Source organism: Micropterus dolomieu, linkage group LG23 (assembly GCF_021292245.1).
Source record: "Micropterus dolomieu isolate WLL.071019.BEF.003 ecotype Adirondacks linkage group LG23, ASM2129224v1, whole genome shotgun sequence".
Classification (NCBI taxonomy): Eukaryota; Metazoa; Chordata; class Actinopteri; order Centrarchiformes; family Centrarchidae; genus Micropterus; species Micropterus dolomieu.
In genome coordinates, this window is record NC_060172.1 from 18,451,695 (window position 1) to 18,472,622 (window position 20,928).

The 20,928-nt window shown below is 41.8% G+C and overlaps 1 protein-coding gene and 1 long non-coding RNA gene across 9 annotated transcripts in view; one reads left to right on the forward strand and one right to left on the reverse strand.

Annotated features, from left to right (window-relative positions):
• Positions 1-8,426, reverse strand: part of LOC123962618 — a 29,708-nt gene extending 21,282 nt beyond the window's left edge. Inside the window, exon 1 of the long non-coding RNA XR_006823018.1 lies at positions 8,393-8,426. This is a non-coding gene — a long non-coding RNA (uncharacterized LOC123962618). The remainder of the gene's footprint in view (positions 1-8,392) is intronic.
• The window catches only part of LOC123962611 (clustered mitochondria protein homolog), a 30,734-nt gene that overhangs the window by 4,580 nt on the left and 5,226 nt on the right, over positions 1-20,928 (forward strand). Inside the window, exons 2-30 of one of the 8 annotated variants that reach the window (XM_046038774.1) lie at positions 1,877-2,061; positions 2,156-2,412; positions 2,489-2,533; positions 2,605-2,770; positions 3,010-3,068; positions 3,898-4,043; positions 8,840-9,014; positions 9,613-9,689; positions 10,172-10,269; positions 10,518-11,719; positions 12,331-12,473; positions 12,567-12,738; positions 14,470-14,610; positions 14,696-14,826; positions 14,943-15,097; positions 15,661-15,786; positions 15,989-16,136; positions 16,325-16,417; positions 16,583-16,801; positions 16,985-17,160; positions 17,274-17,582; positions 17,694-17,815; positions 18,242-18,343; positions 18,450-18,550; positions 18,669-18,821; positions 19,178-19,240; positions 19,322-19,569; positions 19,652-19,736; positions 20,371-20,524. In XM_046038774.1, the coding sequence (XP_045894730.1) occupies positions 10,561-11,719; positions 12,331-12,473; positions 12,567-12,738; positions 14,470-14,610; positions 14,696-14,826; positions 14,943-15,097; positions 15,661-15,786; positions 15,989-16,136; positions 16,325-16,417; positions 16,583-16,801; positions 16,985-17,160; positions 17,274-17,582; positions 17,694-17,815; positions 18,242-18,343; positions 18,450-18,550; positions 18,669-18,821; positions 19,178-19,240; positions 19,322-19,569; positions 19,652-19,736; positions 20,371-20,524 (4,000 nt within the window). In that variant the 5' untranslated portion in view covers positions 1,877-2,061; positions 2,156-2,412; positions 2,489-2,533; ... (5 more) ...; positions 10,172-10,269; positions 10,518-10,560. The other 7 variants (XM_046038772.1, XM_046038771.1, XM_046038773.1 and 4 more) reach the window with 7 other exon arrangements.

Genomic DNA, 20,928 nt, shown 5'->3' on the forward strand with positions numbered 1-20,928 from the left:
ACAGCGATTCTCTCAAATCGCCTTGCTGTAGTATTTCGGGAGAGTTGCACTTCTTTAATGGCCTTCATGATCTCTGTTTTTAAGTCGTCAAAAAGGCTATCCGCTGCCTCGAAAGGCTTCCTTCACTTGAATGGCTTCTTGTATTTAGTCGTGTATGACATGCATGACCGGAGGTTGACAGCTGTCAATAGTAGCTAGAAGCTAGCGAAAAGCGGTTACACGCTCCTAAATGTTAACATGGCTGAGGGGAAACGAGCCAAGACCTACCATTTTCACCCTGAATGGGAGGAATTTTATTTTTTTGTTCTCATTCAAAGCCTGTTTGTTTGATCTGCAATGCAATGGTGGTGTTGGCAAAGAGAGGAAATCTGGAGCGGCATTTTAAAACAGTACACGGGAGCTACGAGAGGGATTTCCCTGCAAAAACGCCTTTACGTGCCACAAAAGTGCGGGATTTGAAAGCACCGCGTACAGCGCGGCAGTCAATCTTCACCAAAACGAAGACCCAGAGTAAGGCTACAACTATTGCTTCCCGTAGGTTAAACGTGACCTACTTTTTTCTTTTTCTCTTTTTTTAAATACTATTTTGTGGACTGTAGGCAAGGACTCATGATATAGGCAGTAGTGTACATTCAATACAAAATATAACACACACACACACAAAACACACTTGTTTTTTTTCTACACCACTCGCGGTTGACTTGGCCAACTGCTTGGGCACTCCTGGTTTAAAGGCCCGACCAGAATCTCAGTGACAACTCAGGGCTAGTTGGCGAACTTATTTAACTGGCGAGCTAACTGACTGCTAAAATGCTAATCAATTAAGCTGGTGCTAAGTAGGGATGGAAATCGAGACCCGGTTCAGGACGGTTTATCATCAGGCTGCAGCCTCTGCTGCTCTGTCGGCTCCTACGCACACAGCAGTCAGCAGAGCAAAATGCCGAGCCGTTGCAGTGGAGACGGTAAAGTTAACTTCGCTACAAACTACTCCTTGTCGACACCTACGATTGTTAGACCTATTGTAAGCACATGCAATAAAACCTTCCCGAGTAAAAAGACAATACTTTATCAATACACCTGTCTGTAACGGAAATCATCTCGGAAATCATGTCCTCAGTCTGTCATCCTGTAGGCTATGTTATTTACTAGCACAGCTAATGTTAACTTAGCAATTACCCAAATGTTAAAAACAAGATAAATAGACAGCGGTCTGTCTGCAGCCTTAAAATTTGGCACATTGTTGTAATCTCAGCTGCTGGCTGAGATAAACCAGCCGCTCCTCCTTCTACTAGGTAATGTTACCTGTAGGCAGTGAATAACAGCAGAGGGGAGGAGGAGGGACTGATCCAGACTGAGTTTTTATTCTATCTAAACGTCACTCAGTATTATAATGTAAACATTAATGTTGCTGCTCTAGAAACAACATTTAGCTGTATTTAAACTATTAAATTCTAATCCTATAAATAATTTTAAAATAACCACACAGTTAATATGCACACTTCAATATGTTTATTTATTGCAAGCCATGTCATCTCAGTATATAACAATGTTATCGCACATTGAATATTTTCCTCATACCGTACAGGCCTACCTCATGCCCCTTAGGTCTGGTCTTACAAAATAAAGTATCAATAGTGGTATCCTTAAAGAATCGTATCAGTAAGCAGTAAGGGTATCAATAAAAATAACAATCCCTAGTGCAGTGTGTGTAAACCAGGTCTGCACGCTGACGGATAATAAGCTATGATAGCTTCCTCCATGTTGGACTCTCCGGCTGTCCGTCCAGTCAGAGCTGAAGTCGGGCTCGACTCGAAACCTTTGTGCAAATTTTGTAACTTTTTTTTTTGTCTCTGGTGATGCATGGGGGGGCATGAAGGCGTGTTAGGAGGACGGCGTGTCAGGAGAACGACGTCTGGCTGCTCTGCTACCTCACCCCCTCCATCTACACCGACACACACGGATCCAGGTCTGAATGTTTCTAACTCGGTTCAGCTCCCAGATGAGACACTGCGGAGCGTTTAGCTGCTCAACATGATTGTAGCTGTCATCAACTCCACACAGGTAACAGCTGATCAGGACTCACCTCTGCAGAACCTGTAGGCTGGTTCTGATCCAGGTTGTGTTCAGTAAGCAGGTCTCTGTGTTGCGGCTGCAGGAGTTGATGTGTCACATGATGATGGGGAGCCTGGTGAGTTTCAGGAACGACTGTGCTCAACATCCTCAGTGAGACACTCCCAGAGGACACCTGTCCTCGCGTCTTCCACCTGTCCTCGTGTCGTCCTCTTCATGTGTCCACAGTTTAGTCTCTAGACTGGGAGACCTTTGAGCAGTACAGCACCTAGCAGCTGTTCCTGGCTCATAGCTTCCCCCTGGAGACCATCATCCCCATCCTGCAGCACCTTAAATATAAAGGTGAGTGGTGTCCAGGAAAAGGTCCCTGTCCTCCAACCTGATCAGTCCTCTGACTCCTTTGTCTTTGTGTTCCTAGAACACAGGCCTTATACTGTCTGCTGCTGCTGCTCTGCAGAGAGAAGTACGACAGGAACACATCTGGATACTCGTGTTAGAGACTCCTGGGTCCCCGTTAACGTCTCTGTGTCCCAGGCCCTAAGGAGATGGTGAAGATGGTCCTGAGTCGTCCATGTCACCCCGAGGACCAGTTCACCACTAGCATCCTGGGACACTGGGTGTCCAATCCCGACAACACGCTGGGAGAACACATCAAGGCCCAGCTGATCAAGAACAACAACCAGCCCCACAAGAGACAGAGGTAAGGACTGATGGGACAGAGGTGAGGATGGTCTCTGGGTACCTGGTACAGCAGTTGTATCTCCGTCCTCAGTCTTCGCAGTTCCAGCAGTAAACTGGCTCAGCTCACCCTGGAACAGATTATGGAGCTCACAGAGAACCTGAAGCTGAGCAACACAAAGAACCTCTGTCGGTACACACAGGCTTATTGATCGCTTCAGGAGGTATTGATAGCTGATTGTTTGTGTCTGTCTCTGCCAGTCTTCACTCAGACCCCGATCCCTCAGGCTCTGCAGCACGTTCAGGCCAGCTGTGATGAGGTACGCACGCACACACGCACTCACTCACACACTGACGGGTGACATCCCTGCGGCGGCTGATGATACCTATAGGTTCAGCGACCCCGTAAGGCTCCGGCCTCCTCGCCTCACTTCCTCCAGCAGCGCCTCAGTACATAACCCCACCTCCACATCTGTGTGAGGACAACCTGAATCTGCATATCGTTCTTTGATTGGTCCGTTTCAAAACCACACGGAAATTTGAATGTGCCTGATTTGTGAAGCCAGGGTGCAGCTTTGTGTCTTCACCAAGCAAGAACCTTCAGGTTTGAAAAGTGAAGCCTCAAACCTGCATTCTCTGTAACAGCTAGCACTGGGCGACTCCACTGGATCATATATAAGCTGTGTCTCAATTCAGGGACCGCATCCTTCGAAGGGCGTGGCCTTCGCGGCCTACGAAGGCATGTGGCCGCAAAAGGCCGAACCGACCGTTGTTAAATGAGACGGTCTGGTCTACGGAGGACTGTCTATTGCGTCATCAACTGACCCCGCCCTTACCCATGCGTGGCGAAGCGCCGCTCCAGTTGCCTAGCAACCTTCACAGCTGCGGTCCACCGGCAATGGAGACGAATATTTTAATTTTAATATTTTACCTCTTAATAGTCTCAGTCGCTAGTTTCAAGTGTTCTTCAACACAGCATCATGTTCATTTAGTAAATTATGGTCCCATTTAGAGGAAAATAGACCAGAAAGCAGGGGAGGCTTTAGGGCGGGGCTACCTTGTAATTGACAAGTCGCTATGTGTGACCAAAATATGGTACTCCATGGATGTTCAGTCAGTGTTCAGGACTGAGCACCCCTTTTCTCTCAGCTGGACAGGTAGGCTGGAATAAAATGCAGCTGCTTGGATTGGAGGAATCCCCCACTGGCCACGCCAATCATCATCGAGCCTAGACAGCAGGAGGAGTCGACGTCATCTGGTCCAATCCTCGGCAGGCAATCCTACATCTCATTAGCGTACACCTTCACACAGACTACCAACACACAGGGGCCATAGCAGACCTCTAGATTAAAGCAGCTGCTCTGATAACAGCACCTGTTAGGTAGACATCCTGCAGGGTTTCAGCGGGGTCTAAAATTTAAGGCCTTAAAAAGTCGTAAAGATTGTGTTCTAGGTCTTAAAAACTTTAAACAGGTACTTATTTTCCAACGTCCATGTAACGCTACCTCTAATGCTCATTGAAATGCCCCTGCAGCGCTCAAGAATGTTTTTCCTCCCGTGGTGGCGTAGTTCTTTCTGTCGCTAGTCCAAATCCGCCCCAAATATCATTTGCTGTATTACGACTACAAAGACCAACAGTCAGCTTTCGTGTCATTGCCGCAAGTCTTTCAGATTGTACCACAGATATAAAACGGATTTATTCTTCAGCTATGGGGAAGTGTAACCTTATCGCTTCTTGGATGGAAAAACAGATCTTAGGGCTTAAAACAGTCTCAACGTATTGGAAGCCTACTGTCGCTGCTTAATGAATGAGCGCCGCTATTAAAACTTCATGATAATGACTTTCAGTAAGCTACAGTAATACTCAATGCATCGCTGTCTCTTTCTCCTCATTCTTGAAAGGAGGAGCAAATGTAAGGGAGAGAGGGGCAGAAAGTGACAAAGGATAGGATCACCATTAAGTTGTCGGGTTACAGCTCTGTCCTGTACTGTACATCTTGATGGTTAAATTAAAAAAGGACGGAGGAGCTGAGATTAGTAATGTTAAAGCAAATTAGGGATGTAAACTAACATTAGTCCTTTTAAGCTAATGAGATTATTCTTTTGGATTTTGATGTACATATGAAATGCTTGTAATAATACAGAAGTGAGGTGGTTCTCATGTTGCCAATTTATGTGAATTTCTACAAATGTATAAGGTAGTAAATTAAGACACAAAAGGCAAACATGAATAATCCTGTTTGTAATGATTCTGAGGTCATGTGTTTTCCTGCCATTATAAGGTGGTGAGGCTCAAAACTGCTTGGTGCTGCGCAATGAATATAAACTAAATGTAGATTTTGGGGTGTAGTTTATTATTGTCTCCCTGTCTGCTCCCCGGAGTAGGTTAAGTTTTATAAAATCACCAAAAAAAACACAGAACTTTTTTTGGGGGATTTTTCTATTGATCCATTTTTCACATCAGCAGGTGCACCGTATGCAGCTTGTTAATTACATAGCTCATCAATGTCATCGTCCATCCCGGTGTTTCTCAAGTCATTACATTACATTTATTCATTTAGCTGACGCTTTTATCCAAAGCAACTTATAATTGCTATACATGTATGTCATCAGGGACACAATGGTGGATGGGTCACAGTGGGGGATTGAACCCAGGTCTCTCACACCAAAGGTATAGTCTTATCCAGTGCGCCATCACCACCCCAGTCTCTTAATTGCAACCACATTTCCCTCACTTGCATCTTTTCCTTGGGTCTTAGGGGGCCAAAGTTCATGTTGTGATACATTTTGATACATTCGGTTAGTTTTGGTTTGGTTTCACACTGCAATTCTGCAACCGCACTAAAGGACTTTGCCACCATATTATTATGGCATTACTATCTGCAGCACCAACTAAACTGAAGGCTAGTTCAAATTTGCAATTAAACATCCTCGTCGTGCGAACATTATAACATTGTCGACAGGAAAGGAGAAGACAGCAAGCAATCCTTCTGCACCTCCATTTCAGGAAAAACCAAAGATGTATGTGGCAGTGTGCTTCTATAGTCGCCGTCTGTCTGAAAAGATGATCTGTCACAGGAGATTTATAATCGTGTCCTTTTTTCAATGCATTTCTCCGTGCATTTGCTTGTTTCCGGTTTACACGTCAACCACCAAACTTCCTGTAAATAGTCTGAAGACTGACGTTTTTTTATTTTTTGCACAGCAGCTTTCATTCATACTTTCATCGGTTGAATTTACTCGTGGTGAGATCGGCTGGATGAGCGGCTTTATTTTCCTTAGCTTGCTTCATTAAACATTTCAGTGCAGTTTAGTTACAAGTCCGACTCCTTAGGCTAAGTGTTAACTATTTATTGTTTTTTTAAGAAGAAGAAGAAGAAGAAGAAGTTTTATTTATATAACGCCTTTCCAGAGCTCAAGGTCGCTTTACATGGTACATTTACACACTAACACATAACTTACAATCACATAGGATACATATAGTCACATTTAAATGAAATACATGTTAAATAGATATGTTTTTAACTGTGTCTTGAATGTAGCCACAGATGAAATATTTCTAAGTGAAAGGGGCAGTGAATTCCATAATTTTTGACTAAACACAGGAATGACCAGCCTCACATGTGACAGAATAGAAATGAGGATAAATTATGTAAAACATGTTTCTTGCTGTCAGACTCTCTCTGACTTTAATTGTCTCCATAATAAAAGAAAAAGAAAATCTTTCTAATAGGCCTAAGTTGTGTGTGTGTGGGGCGTTTGTTGTTCAGACCTACTATGAACTCAGATTTTAACTAGACAGTGAATCATAAAACAAATCAACTCTTTGCAGTGGTGCACTTGAGTTTAAAGTCCTCTGTCGTGATGTATCACTTCAGTCCGATCAGCCGCAGCGTTCAATCAATATAACGGCTACCTAATAAGGGGGAGTGTCGGTCAGTAACTGGTGTATCCTCGCTCATTGCTCCTCAGATTGCTCCTCGCTCCTTGGAACGCAAATAAGAGCTTTGGGACGGCCTGCAAGATGGTGGAGTGGAAAAACTTTCGGTTTGATCAAGGAGCGAGAAAATGAAAAATAAGAGACTTGAGAAGCACCCCTAGTTGACATTGTCCAATGTCAATTTTGTCAATCACCCAACCCTAATTTGAATACACTGATTTATTCTGCAAGTAATTGCATTTTCTTTGTGTATTTCTTTTTTTAAGTTGTGATATAGGTTTTAAATTTAATTCATAATCAAATGTATGAAATTAATTGTCCTTATGTACTTTTATATATAGCTTTGGCAATATTGTTGCTATACATTCATGCCAATAAAGCGAATTTGAATTTTGGTCTTAAAAAGGTCTCAAATGTTATCAGGTGAAAGCTGCAGAAACCCATTATCTCGTCTACCTCACTTAAAAATTTGCTTAGTGTGGAACTTCTTATTTTAAACAATCTTTATTAGCTATCTTTATTTGCTTATGATTCCATAAATGCTGATGGAATAAAATTATGCATTGTCGCTTTTTCCACAACACAGTAAAGTAAGTAGTAAAAGGAAAGTTGATTTAGCTCGAGATTCAAGTTATCACTTAACACCAAAAAATCTCATTAAGAATCTGGAAATGGAGAATGTTCAACATTATTGCAAAAAATAATGAAAACAAATTGATTATCAAAATTATTGCTGGTTAATTATCTGATCAAGCTGTCAAGTACTTGGTCTATTCAGCTTTATGCAAGATGTGCCTTATTTTGTGTCTGTTAAATGTAAAAATGACAGAAGATATTGTGAGTAGATACTAATAAAGAGAACTTGTATTTTTCAGGACTACTATCTGAAAATTAGCATTTTGTAATAGTAATTTTGTTGAGTGAGTTTCCATTAGTATTTGAGTCTAGCACAATATATTTTTTGAGTAGATTTCCCTCAGAGAATAAGTTGTGCACAATTACAAATTTTGAGTGAAGCATTAGTGGAATTTCCTTTTAATAAGCATCAGTGAATCAATGTAATTTAGTATGCAGAAATTAAATGTTTTTTAAAAATGTATTTATTTATTTTTTAGATTTTTTTTTTCCACAAATATTTTGAGTATTCTGAATTTATTTGGGTTTACAGTGTTGGGGTTAAGTGTCTTGCTGAGGGACACATTGGTGTTGCACAGTGGATTTGAGCCCGGATCTCTCACACCAAAGGCATGTGTCTTATCCACTGTTCCATCACCACTTTTCTCATGTAATATCGTCCCTGCTGAGGCAACACAAATGTAGATGTGATTTAGTCTTCCCTCCTCTTTTGTCATGTTCACAGGGAGAGAATGGAAAACTTGGTCTAAAAGAAACTGTGTCAAGAAGTTGTTAAAGTTCTGACTGGTGCTGCACGTTTTTCATTATGTCATTTTATAATCAGCGGCTTGTTGTTTTTTAACTGTTTCTTCTATATTTTAATTGCATTGCATGTTTTCTTAATGTGCTAATAAACCTTTCATTTTCATTTGTTAACTGCAAGCTATATTTCAGAAGGTTTTTTAACAAATTATGCTTTAAAAAAGTAATGGGGATAAAATCAGTAGTAAAATTAACATTTATGGGCTCAGTGATTAATTTATTGTCAATCATAAGGAGATATTTAAAAAAAATTTTATACAAACTTACCAACTCATGGTGGGTGATACCGTACTCATGCAACTCGTCTCCTAGCAAACGTCCCATTCTGTGTTCCCACAGTTGTCTTGGAGACTGTGCTCAGCATGTTAATGGCCCTCTGCAGGGCTGCCATGGCAACCAGAGAGCTGTGTTTCAGCTTGAAAGTGTGTGAACGGAGGTTTGTGTTTTGGGACGGGTTGTGCTGTTATGCCTTGTGTTGTGTTTTCACAACAAAAATGTGAAGAGGTGCCATATATATATATTTATATCTATCTATCTATCTCACATCACATTCAAGGTTGATAGAGAGTGCAGGGTGAGCAAGTGTGGAAACAGGAAGTTACATCGGCAGGGAGGTTGCCCTCTTGTGGACTTGGATGGGTACTGGTGTGAGTGTGCATGTGTGTGCATATGTGTGAAATGAGGGCCTACATGCTCGCTCTCTCTCTCTCTCAGCTCCTCTCTACCCATGAAGGGCAGACACACGGTTTGTGTAACATTTTGCAGCAACGACAGGGGAGCCAGCCTGAGCCTGGGAACCTCAGCTCTCTGATTTCAGCAGAATGAACACCAGAGGAGTCTGGAGAAGATGACAAAGACTGGCAGACTCTCGCTCTCTCTACACTGGCTGGTAGGGCCCATAGATTTGTTACACTAATGTGATATTGATGCTGTTTTATTCTTCTGTTGTTATAAGATACACGCATCTGCTGTACATTTGTGTCCTTGGGAGCTTGAATAAGGTGTTACTTTTATAATAAAAAAAACTCTTGAGTTGTATTACAAAGGTTGCATTTTTTCATTTAATAAACATTGCCAGAGTTAGACCCTCACATTGGAAGATGCCAAAAAGTTGTTACATGCTTTTGTTTTTTCACGATTGGACTATAGTAATGCCGTATTTACTTGTGCACCCAAAAAATGTATTAATAGGCTACAACTAATACAAAATGCAGCAGCAAGAGTTTTAACAAAAACTGGAATGAGAGAACACATCACTCCGGTTTTAGCTTCTCTGCACTGGCTGTAGCATAAAGCACTTCACGGTTTAGGTGCTATGTAAATAAATATTATTATTATTAATAATTAGGATTCAAGACATTAAAACTGAGTCTATTTAGGATATTCTGCTGTTTTGATTTAGACTATTTTATGTAGCCAAACTGTATTTTAAAGGTATTTTTTAACACTAAAATTGTACTCAGTGCACCATTTCGTCTGTGTTCCAGGATCCCACATATCCGACATCATTCCATCAGTTCATCTGATGAGATTTAGTCTCCAAGGTTTTCCAATCCTTTCCACTGTAAGGTGACACCACTGCAAAACACTTCATAATCTTCCTGTCATTAGCTGTTGGCTAAGGCTCTTAGCTGCTTGTATTCACACATGCCACACACACAAACAGACACACACATGTGAAAGTGACAAAGCCTTTAGCAGTTTACACTCAGCAGCTTCTTTCAAACTAATCGTGCATTTAAAACTTTAACAGCAAGAGGAAAAGCAAAGTTTCTTGAAGAAAGTTTTGGTTCAATTTCACCTCTGACTGGTCTGAAGTTTTGATCTATTGCACCTGTAACCACACCTAACAGTGATTTCACATTGTACTACTAACCACATCACTGCAGCAAGCTGGGAGGTTAAACCACTGGAGGTCAGCAAAACAAGATTTTCAGCTGCTAGTAAACTATAGTTTATGACATCTTGGGTTTTCTTGTTGTATGGGTTTTATTTGGAAATTATATCTGTTCTGATTATCATTCTATCCACCACATAATTGCTAAGATCTGAAAAAGCAGCAACAATAGGTCCTACCGGGGCAACAAGCGGACGCAGTCAGACCATGAGTCAGATGATCATTCATGTTGTATAGAAACTCCCAGGTTAGTCAAACTTATTTGGAAGAGAAAGTCCACACAGTTTACAATTTGGTTCAGCTTTGACCTACCATACTTAAAATAGTTTGTTTGTTCTGTGAAATGAGGGATCATTTGCTCTCACTTTCATTGTTACTTCCAAGTAAGGCAGTTGCAAAAATAAAACCTATTTGTAATCAATAGTAGTTACCTTTCAGTTTCTTAAGGTTATTGTCACTTAACCTGTATAAACACTGTCGTTTTTTCTCCTTTAGTCCACTTGCACAGTTGTATTGCTGTTTTGTGCACAAAGGCACCATGGGAAACATAGTCCAGTGCTGTCACACACTGTCAAACTACTTTAAGTGTAAAGATGCACGGGCCAAGGGTGAGGCAGAAAGATCCCCTCTGCTATCTAGCGAGGAGAGTGATCCTGACTCGCCGAGCTTGACGGACGACATGGAGGACGATCTGTTAACTGTCTCCACCGGTGTGACAAACCCAGCCCTCGAACCAGAGCACTTCCTGTTTCCGGACATCATCCTGAGCAGCAACCTGGGAGAGGACGTGACTCTGGTGGAGCCGATGGTGTGTCTGCTGGTGTCTGAGGAGGATGAGGGAGCGAGGGTGGATGAGCCAGGAGATGGAGGACAAGAGAGGAGCAACAGGGGGAGAAACAGGGGGTATTCTGAGGTTGAGACACAAACTGAGGTGGAAACACAGATTGATATGGGGGTACAGACTCAGACAGAGTCACAGGCAGAAGTTCAGGCACAAACAGTGATCTGTAATGTGACTGTGGAGAGAGGAGTAAACACAATAACAAATTCTGGCACTACAAAAGAGATGGCTGTGGATGAGGAAGCTGAACAGGAAAAACTGAAAGAGACTCACATCCATGAGGACCTGACCGCGACTTTAACAAAGCATGCATTTCAAACTGAACAATATATAGAGCTAATACAGGAGTTAAACACAGTTGACGACAATGTCTTTAAGTCAGAGTGCACCTCAGTGATGCTGACTGAACACAATATAAACAAAATGGATGAGAACATCGCTGCAGTGGAGTCACAAAAGTACATTCAGCTGACAAAACCCAGCATCAAAACCACTGAGACTGTGGAGACCTTTGACCCTGCTGAGGACCTGTCACAACAGAGTAATCGTGGGAATTACCAGATGGGACAGGCGACTGTGGTGTCAGATCAGAATGTAATTGAACATAACATTAGCCACACAAAAACAAACCACCACACAGGTCAGACAGCAGATGAGGCAATTTTAAATCCAGATCATATTCAATGCCAGGAAAATTTGGACCTACTAAAGAGGGAAGAGGACAACAACAAGACTTTTCTGCAGCGTGTTTTGGTGACAATTCTGCCACAGGTGGAGGAAGAGGAAGGGGCTGAGACAATGCAAATGACCTTGTTTTCAGTTGACAGGCTGTTTATGGCAGCAGCACGTGTCAAAGGTAAGTGGTTTTATTTGACTGTGCTAATATTTGCTTGTATTTTCTCTGTACAGTGTGTTTTTGTCTATGTAATGGGGTATTCAAACATGTTCAAGGCCTCTACGCGCAGCTTGTACAGTGGATCAACGCACTATAGGGGAATTTTACTGAGAATTTAAAATTAAAAGTGGAAATGGCAAAACATTATGAGCTATTATTATATGTTTGTGCTCAGAACAATAAGGCCATGATTAAATGTTAAAAAGAAACAAGAAATAGATATATAAATGACAAATTTATAATGTGAAATGAATTTGAAAAGTGAAAAGCCAAATGTACCATACCGCCAACACAATTTGTAATTATGTTTTCATTTCCTCTTCAATTACATGTTTTAAATGCAAGATTTTGCATTTAAGCTTTTAATTTGAGGTTTCTTTATTTTCCATTTAAGGATAGGAAATTTTTTTTTAAATATATTTAATTATCACCTGATTATCCTGCATTAAAATATAATAATAGTTTGTTGTCTTTTTTCCCTTTTTAATTTAAATTCTGGGAAAATGATCCTCCTTGTCACGCAGCCGGGTTTCATCTTCACACACTTATTTTTTCTCTTCTGTTGTTAACAGCGCCTCCAAGTCAAATTGAAGACCCTGAGGATGATTGCCCAGAGCAGTCTGAGCAACTTAGCATCCGTGACATAGTCAATCTACAAGAGATGGGCTTTACTGTCAGAATCCAACCACCTGGGACAGAAAGTTTTCAGCTTCAGGTTCTGCTGTGCAGCTGTCAATTTTTTCTTCATTGCTGAAACACTTCACTGTATCTTCATGTTTTTCTGAATCGCTCCAATCCAAACTCTCAGGTGTCAGGCCAACTGCTGGTGGCAGAGCTGCATCAGGTGCTGATGGAGCACGAGATCACCTGCCACCGCACATGCTATTCCCTCCAGCTGGGAGGCATCACACTTGACAACCTCGCAGAACTGAGCTCCATCGAGGGCATCCAGGACGGAGTTGTGATCAAGGTGGTGGAGGGTAACCGCTTCATCCTTTTCTTTCTTCTTTGAGTTGTCTTTTTGTGATAATTAAGTGTGTGTCGTTCACTTTGGAGTATAACATTGTCAGCATCACTACAGTTTTATTAGACCTCACATCCGTAACACGTTGTCACAGGAGGGCCCCTTCTTAGTCTGAAAAATGTTGAACTCTCATCCAAACTTCAGACAGGTGCACAAGTGATTAGTTGTGAAAGTGACCAAAAACAACATTTAAAGGGTCAGTGTGTAAGATTAAAGCCCCTCTTCCACTGCACAGTACCAGCACAACTCGCCTCTACTCGCCTTTCTTTGGTTTTTCATTGCGTAAAAGTTGTACCTGTACCTGCTACCAGGTAATTTTTTTCGTATCACCTCCGTCGAGGTTCCAGGCCAGCTGAGGCCATACTAAAATGTGACGTGAAAACACAGCAGACTGGTGATTGGTCAGAGAGAATCGTCACTATTCACTGCATTATCAAAGCGCATGCCGGACAGAGGCCATCAACAGAAAGTTTTATATTTTACAATTTTCATACGTTATTTCATCAATAAATAAAATAAATAAGATTTCGAATATACGAATATACGAATGTGCTTGAAAGTTTTCGGAGTTGAGGAGCTCCGCAAGTGGCAGCGGGGGAAGCCTGCGCCAACCCGCAGGAGGAGCTCACGAGGCCGGCCAGCCGCCCGCTCACAGAGCCATCTGGTCCCACTGTCACACAGACCGCTGCAGCACCCACAGCCAAAGAAAACACCGCTTATACCGCTTATTTGTCTTTACATTCTGAGTGAAGTTCAAACGTTTTAACTTAAATAAAAAGACAGCTTCATGTGGGTCGCTGTGTGTGTGTCGCTTTGAATATTACATCGTGGCAGGTGTGTGTGTGTGTGTGTGTGTGTGTGTGTGTGTGTGTGTGTGTGTGTGTTCAAGTTAATATTATGACTTCTATTCTCACCCACTATATAATGGTTGAAAATATTGTTCTCATGCAAAATTTATTTGCCGACCCCTGCAGTATCTTATTACTACTTCTTCTTTTTCTAATGTATGTGTTCAACATAGTGATAAGCCTGCACTGCAAGTCTGCTCTACCAGAAGTAGAACAACAAGAACATAGTAACAAAACGTGCACTGTAGCGCTGTTTGTCCGTTTTCAGTTACTGTAGAAACATGATGTGCAACGTGGCAACATCCATGGAAGGGGGTACCTGTGGTGTATGTAGATATAAATGACTCATTCTAAGGTAATAAAAACATAATTGTTTATTATGTAAGGTCTTCACACACCACTAAAAACATAGTTATGGATCTTATATTGCATTTCTGTCGATAGATCCTCAGAAATATTACACATGAACCTTTAAAAGATGGGTATTTTTCAATTTCCCTGGGTGATATGGAATAATTAGATATCGCCATTTGTGAAATCACCTGTGAGAAGAATAAAATATGCTCATTATATTGGATTGCATGGAAAACACCATGCTTTGAGTTTACATAGGCTATGCCTGAAATTTTATATACACACAATACCACTAATTTTGATAAGTTATTTGGGTATCATATGATATTATGATAACACGATTTGTTCTTTCTCCACTTGAGTCACTGATTTGTTTAACATCTTTCGTGAAATGCATCATAGCAACAAGAAAAAGCTTTAGATTCATCCTGCACTTCAAAATACAATTGAACATTTGATAAGCATAGTTTCTGATCTCGTTGCAGATTCTTATTCAGTGCGCGATGCTCGTCTTCATCTCAGACATGTACGGGATCTTCTGAGGAGCCTTGACCCCGCAGATGCGTACAACGGAGTCAACTGCAGCTCACTGTCTTACCTTTCCTTTTACACCAGAGGAGACCAGGGTAATTTTGCCGTCTCATTGGATTTTGTCTGAGAATTTCTGTCGGTAATCCTTCAACCATTTCACCTCCATATTCATCCCTTCAGACAGTGACAGTAAGAGGATAAGGCGAGCTTCTGAAAAGGAGTCTATTTACTGCAGCCCTCCAGAATATGTCCTCCCTGGGTGTAAGGACCTGTTACTTACTCCACTGCAGCCGGTCAGAGATGATGGGAAGGTGAGAGATCAGCTTTTGTGATGGCAGATATAACTGGTCAAATGTATAATATTAAACAAAACATGTATTCAGTTACAGTGAAGCAACAGTGGAATTTTATAAACACATCATTACAGCCATTACAGTGCCTGCGGCTTCTGACCATGAGCAGCTGGAACCCCCCTCCAGGAAACAGGAAGATGCATGGGGACTTAATGTACCTCAATGTCCTGACTATGGAAGACAAAGAACTCAACATTACATCTTCTACACGCGGTTTCTACCTCAACCAGTGAGTGTTCAACTGTTTGGCCATTTACATGGTTGCTAAGCTATGAAGATTTAAGGAGCTTTTAGCCGTGCTACCAGAATCACTTTACTGATGGCAATATTGGTTGGTCCACTACTTTTGTGCAAAATCAAATATCTCAACAACTATTGGATAGATTGCCATGCAATTCTGTAATCATGGTCCCCAGAGGCACCAGCAGCTCAAATCTTTCACTTATCCAGAGAAATATCTTATCTTTATGAATTGAGGCCCACATTTTGTACAGGCATTCGTGGTTCTCAGACGATGTATCCAATCTTGACAACTACTGGATGAATAACCATTAGATTTGGTACAACCACCATCAGTTCAGCATGTTAGTTGTGAGCATGCTGGTGTTAGCAGTTAGCTAATTGTTAATAGCAACTGCCTGAAAATATTATATTTTTTCTCTCAAAGTTCCACAACAAAGTACTTGTTAGAGCAACACAGACCTTAGAGCAGTAAATAAGCCACAGATATGTATGATGAGGACAGTTGAAACTTACCTGGAGTAAATTTGTGCTAAACTCTGACTGCTACAGGTCAACTGCCTTCAACTTCAACCCCAAGCCAGCAGTTCCCAAGATCCTTTGCCACTCTCTAGTCGAGCTGCTGAATCAAGTCAGCCCTGCTTTCAGAAAAAACTTCAGTGCCCTGCAGAAGAAGAGGTGAGCAAACTGTCTGTAATCAGTTGGAAATATCATGCTAATACAAGAACAAGTGAAATTTTCATATTAATCCAATATGTAGATGGAAATACAGTAATGTCTAGACTTTACAGGAGGCTTGATAGTACTAGACACAGGAATATGAAAAGCTTTCATCCCAATAAAACCTCACTAATGGAAAAAAAAATTTTCTGTAAACCAGAGTCCAGCAACACCCTTATGAGCGGATCGCAGCACCTTTCCAGGTGTTCACCTGGATCGCCCGTCATGAAGACCACACCCTCGACTGTGTCCGAGCGGAGGAGACTCATACCAGTCGTATGGGCCAGGACGAGCACACAGCTGGGCAGGTTGCAGACATGAAACAGGGGAAACAGGCTAAATGTGGAAATGCAGAGAAATATAACATTGCAGTAAAGTACAGAACTTATGCCACATGCATGTAGGCACACACACAAAAACAAAGGTTCATGGTGCATCTAAGGCTAACAGATAGGGATGATGATGCTGATGTTTAGGTTGTGTGTTATGACCACAGAGTCGGGACTGGAATGAGGAGCTGCAGGGATGCAGGGAACTCAGCAGGAACTCCCTCCAGGAGCGCCTGCAAAGAGAGAGGAGCATATTCAAGGTGAGACCACCAACTTCCTAACATCTTTTTCCCAACTCTCTTCCCTTTTAATGCTTTGAAAGTCAGTTTAAATCCCTGAAGCAGTCTCCAAGGGTACATGTCTTAATGTGATTTTATTAAAATCAAGGGAAGAGAACGTGTGTTAACCAAGATTCATCCATCCAGACCAACAGTGACTTTGTTGCTGCTGCAACACGAGGTGCTGTAGCCATTATCGACGGTAACGTGATGCCGTTAAACCCAGGGGAGGCACCTCATATGCAGATGTTCATCTGGAACAATATCTTCTTCAGCCTGGGGTTCGACATGGCTGAGCACTACCGCCCACTAGGGGGCAACACTGCTGCTCATGCTGCTGCCATCTGTGACCTGAGAGGAGCACAGGTAGAGATCCTGACAGCAATACCTGCATGAGTAGTGAGGTGTTTGGGATGCATTCACTGTTTGTTCCAGAAGGGACAGTATTGCATTCAGTGTATTGTAAGGGTATGAGTGTGTGGATATCTAATCTAATCCCCTCATGTTTTTGCCTTAAAAATTTAAAATATATATGTTGCTCTGCTACAGGCATATGTATCTGTCGACATAGAGGGGCTTCACACACTTGGAACAGCTGTAGTGGATTACCGTGGTATCCGTGTTATTGCCCAAACGATTGTTCCTGGGATACTGGAGAAAAATCAGGAGCAGAGTATAGTCTACGGCTCTAATGACTACGGGAAAACTGTATTTACACACCCCAGGTAACAAACACAACCACAAAAAAAAGTCTCATGTTTTAGGTATTTTGATCTTGACCCAGTACAAATTTAAACATGTAATGAGGCGACCTGTAATTTTCTCAACAATTTTCCAGGTTCCTAGAGCTTCTGGATAAAACTAGTAAACCACTAAGAATCCAACGTCACCAGGTGCTCGACCACAGCAACAGCCCTGTGGACCTTTGCTCTGGCATTGAGACCAAAGGCATCCTGGGTAATGACGGAAGACCCTACATTTTGGACCTTCTGCGCACCTTCCCTCCCGACCTTAACTTCCAGCTCTCAGAGACAGAGGAGAGGAGCGAGGCGCCGAAAGAGTGTCAGAGCTTTGGTTACCCCCAGAAACATCATCACAGCCTGGCCAGCCTGAGACCAGAGCTGATAGAAGCCTTCGTGCAGCAAAGGTGAGGAAGAGGAGACAAATTCAGCCACCATGCAACTATTAAACTAGCAGGATGAACTGATCTTTGGACATATAGCATCTTATTCTTCTTATCTTTTATTTTCTGTTGCAGGTATGAACTTTATGTCAAGATGGTGTCCCAGGGGCTCAAACAGCTGGAAGAACATGAAAAAGCCACGGAGCAGAGTGAAGAGCTGGTCTGTGAGCCCAGAACCGGAGACACAGCCACAGCCGGTGCTGAAATAACACCTGTTGATAAACCAGGACAAATTGAGTTACTGCAAAGAGAAGTAGCTGTGAATTAACTTTTAACCTCAGCGTTTTTTTAAGAAAAAAAAAAAACATTTGACCAACGTTAACTTAATGGGCAAACTTCACCTGCTGATGAAGATCATATATATATGATAAAAATTACCAGACCTCAGTTTCTCAAATTTAGAGTCATTTAGATTATTTAATTCTGCTAAATTTAAAATAATTCTTACTGTAATGGTTATTGATAAACTTACATCACAGTTAATATACCCTCAAAATGTGCAAATATTCAGTATTAATTAATAATTGAGGCCAGCGAAAGTAGTACGGATTGTTTGATTGTGCAACGTCAATTAATTAATTAATTACATTAATTAATAATGCATTCATATTTTACTTCTGTAGAATTTCAGAGAAGAAATGTGATCAAGGAAGCTTGTGAGGCTGTTGGATCAGTCAGTGACTCTTGCTTTGACATCCGCTTCAATCCTGATGTTTGCTCTCCAGGTATTGAACACACTTACGCACGTACACGCACACACACACACAGACACAGTCATATATATAAATAAATAACACATCAGACTAAGATTGATCTGTGTCTTTGCTGCAGGTGTTAGTTTCTCCTCCGAGTGTGCTGAGGAGGTTCAGAGGCAGAGACAGTTGTTATGGGACGCGGCAGCTTTTCTACTGTCCAATCAGATTCCAGCAGTGGTGAGTCCTCTGTGGAGCAATAATGTTCTGGTCTATCAAGTGCGTGAAGTTTACAAAATCTATAATTCTACTGCGGACCCTGTGTGTGTGTGTGTGTGTGTGTGTGTGTGTGTGGTAGCTGAGGGACTGTCTCGACCACACAGCAGTGCCGATGGATGGAGCGACCCTGACCTCAGCGCTGCACCAGCGGGGCGTGAACGTACGATACTTGGGCACCCTGCTGAGGGAGTTGGACAGGGTGGACGAGAGAGGGAGACTCAGCCACATACAGGTACTTACTACAGATATTATTAACCATACCACGTGTGTAAAGTCATCATAGCTGTCTGCCTCTTTCTGTTAAGTTTACTTTTACGTTGATAAGATTTCCAATACATCTCTTGAATCACATTCTTTTCTAGGTGAAGGATTGAGTAACATAAATGTCCAAATGACTGGCAGTTCTACTATGCTAGGTGCTTACATTTTGTTCAAGACAGAAGAGATACTATACGATACTACATCATTTATAAACAAAATTGATAGTGTGCAGTTCTTCTCGTTGCTACTTTTTCCACTTTTTCACAGAAATGTCTGTCTGGATGCCAAAGTCTCCCTCATCAAATAACTGACAAAATGTTTCCTCAGAGAATTTCTATCAGTGAAGTCATCATCAGAAGTGCAAAACACATCTTCAGGACCTATCTACAGGTGAAGTGCAAGTAAAATATTAAAATAACATTTTGCTAACTTACATTACTTTAAATCAACATGTAACTTCTTTTCTCCTAGGACGTCGAACCTGCAGCTTTTTCCGCTGCTGTCAGTCACTTTTTGAACTGCCTCCTGAGCTCCTCCTCCTGTTTCCCTGACTCCTGCTCAGAAAAGCAACTCCCTCGCCGCAGGAGCCGACGTCGACGGAGCCACGGGAGTCGAGTCTCCTCGTTGACAGATGGTGTGTGGGCTAGACTGACCCCTACTGAGCTGTGGAGCAGGGTCAGGACTGAGGCTGGAGATTATTACCACTACTCAATTGACAGGTGTGTGTGGGGGTGTGTATGTTTCTGTTTATGTGTGTCTGTTTGCAATGGGATTTTACACTGTCGTCTTCTCTGTGTTCAGTGAAAGTATAGATGAAGTGATAGAAAAGCACAACCTTCAGAGGATCTCCCTGCTGAGAGAGATTGCCATCAAGACGGGCATCCAGGTCAGACATCTAACATGCTTCTCTCTATAATATCTGAAATGTAATGTATTCTGTCTAAAGCTGCACAGGAATTTTAGCGGAAACCATACCTTTTGTATCATTAAATCAAATCTGGAGATGCAATTTTAAAAAAGCTGCTAATGCCTACCACATAAGACATAAATAAAGACTGCTTTATTTGACCAAGGTTTCATAGGCTGGATATTTTCTTGGCTCAAACAAAGTGAGCAATAAGGACTAGAGAGAGAGAGAAAATGTTCCTCTGAACAGCAGGTTCTCTTTTGGTAGAAAGCTGGACTCAGCAATAATGGTGGTAATGATTGAACCTGCTGCAAAAACTACTTTTCACCCCTACCAGAAGCCAAAATCAGATGATAATATTCAGCTCCAGATAATCTTTTTTGGCCACAACTTGTCACGCTCATTAAGGTAAAAAATGTATGTTCATATTTGTAAGACAGACATCTTACTGCATAAATTGAGGACTGACAATATGATACAGGAGTTGCTGAAATCCAACAAGCCCTTTAAAACTGAAATAATCTCCAGCATTCATTTGGGACCGCCAAAGTGCAAAGTCATCTAGTGCAGCTTTAAAAAGCATCACTTTCCATTCTTCCTTTTGTCTGTTTAGGTGCAGTTGAAGGAGTATGTGTTTGAGTATCGACACAGGCCAGTGTTTAGTGAGGAAGATGTTGTCAACATGTTCCCTGTGGTCAAACATCTTAAACCTACGGGAACGGATGCCACACGGCTTGTGCAACACGCACAGGTAGCAGTACAGCAGGGTGAGAGACACAAACACAGTATATACTGTCCTTTACGTTTAGGGCAGCATGGTGACCTCACCTGGGTGCTTAAAGTGACTGACCATTAACTGGTGGGCCCATATGGAAAAGTATCTGGCCTGCCGACGTGTTATTGAGCATGACATATCCTTACACAGGCACTATAGGGGATGTGTAACAAAACATGTTTCCCTGAAAGCATCAATACACAGTGTGGTGTAGGTGATATTTTTGGTATCTTAAAAGTGAACTCGTCTTATTCTCAAGGTAGTAAAGTAAACCATATACTTCACATTCAAGTGGTTAAAGCCTTTACAACACTGTTGCTGGGCAAAAGAGCAACATGAATGGACATTGTATTGTTCCCCTTTTGAAAACAACTGAATTATTTGGTGTTTTTTGCA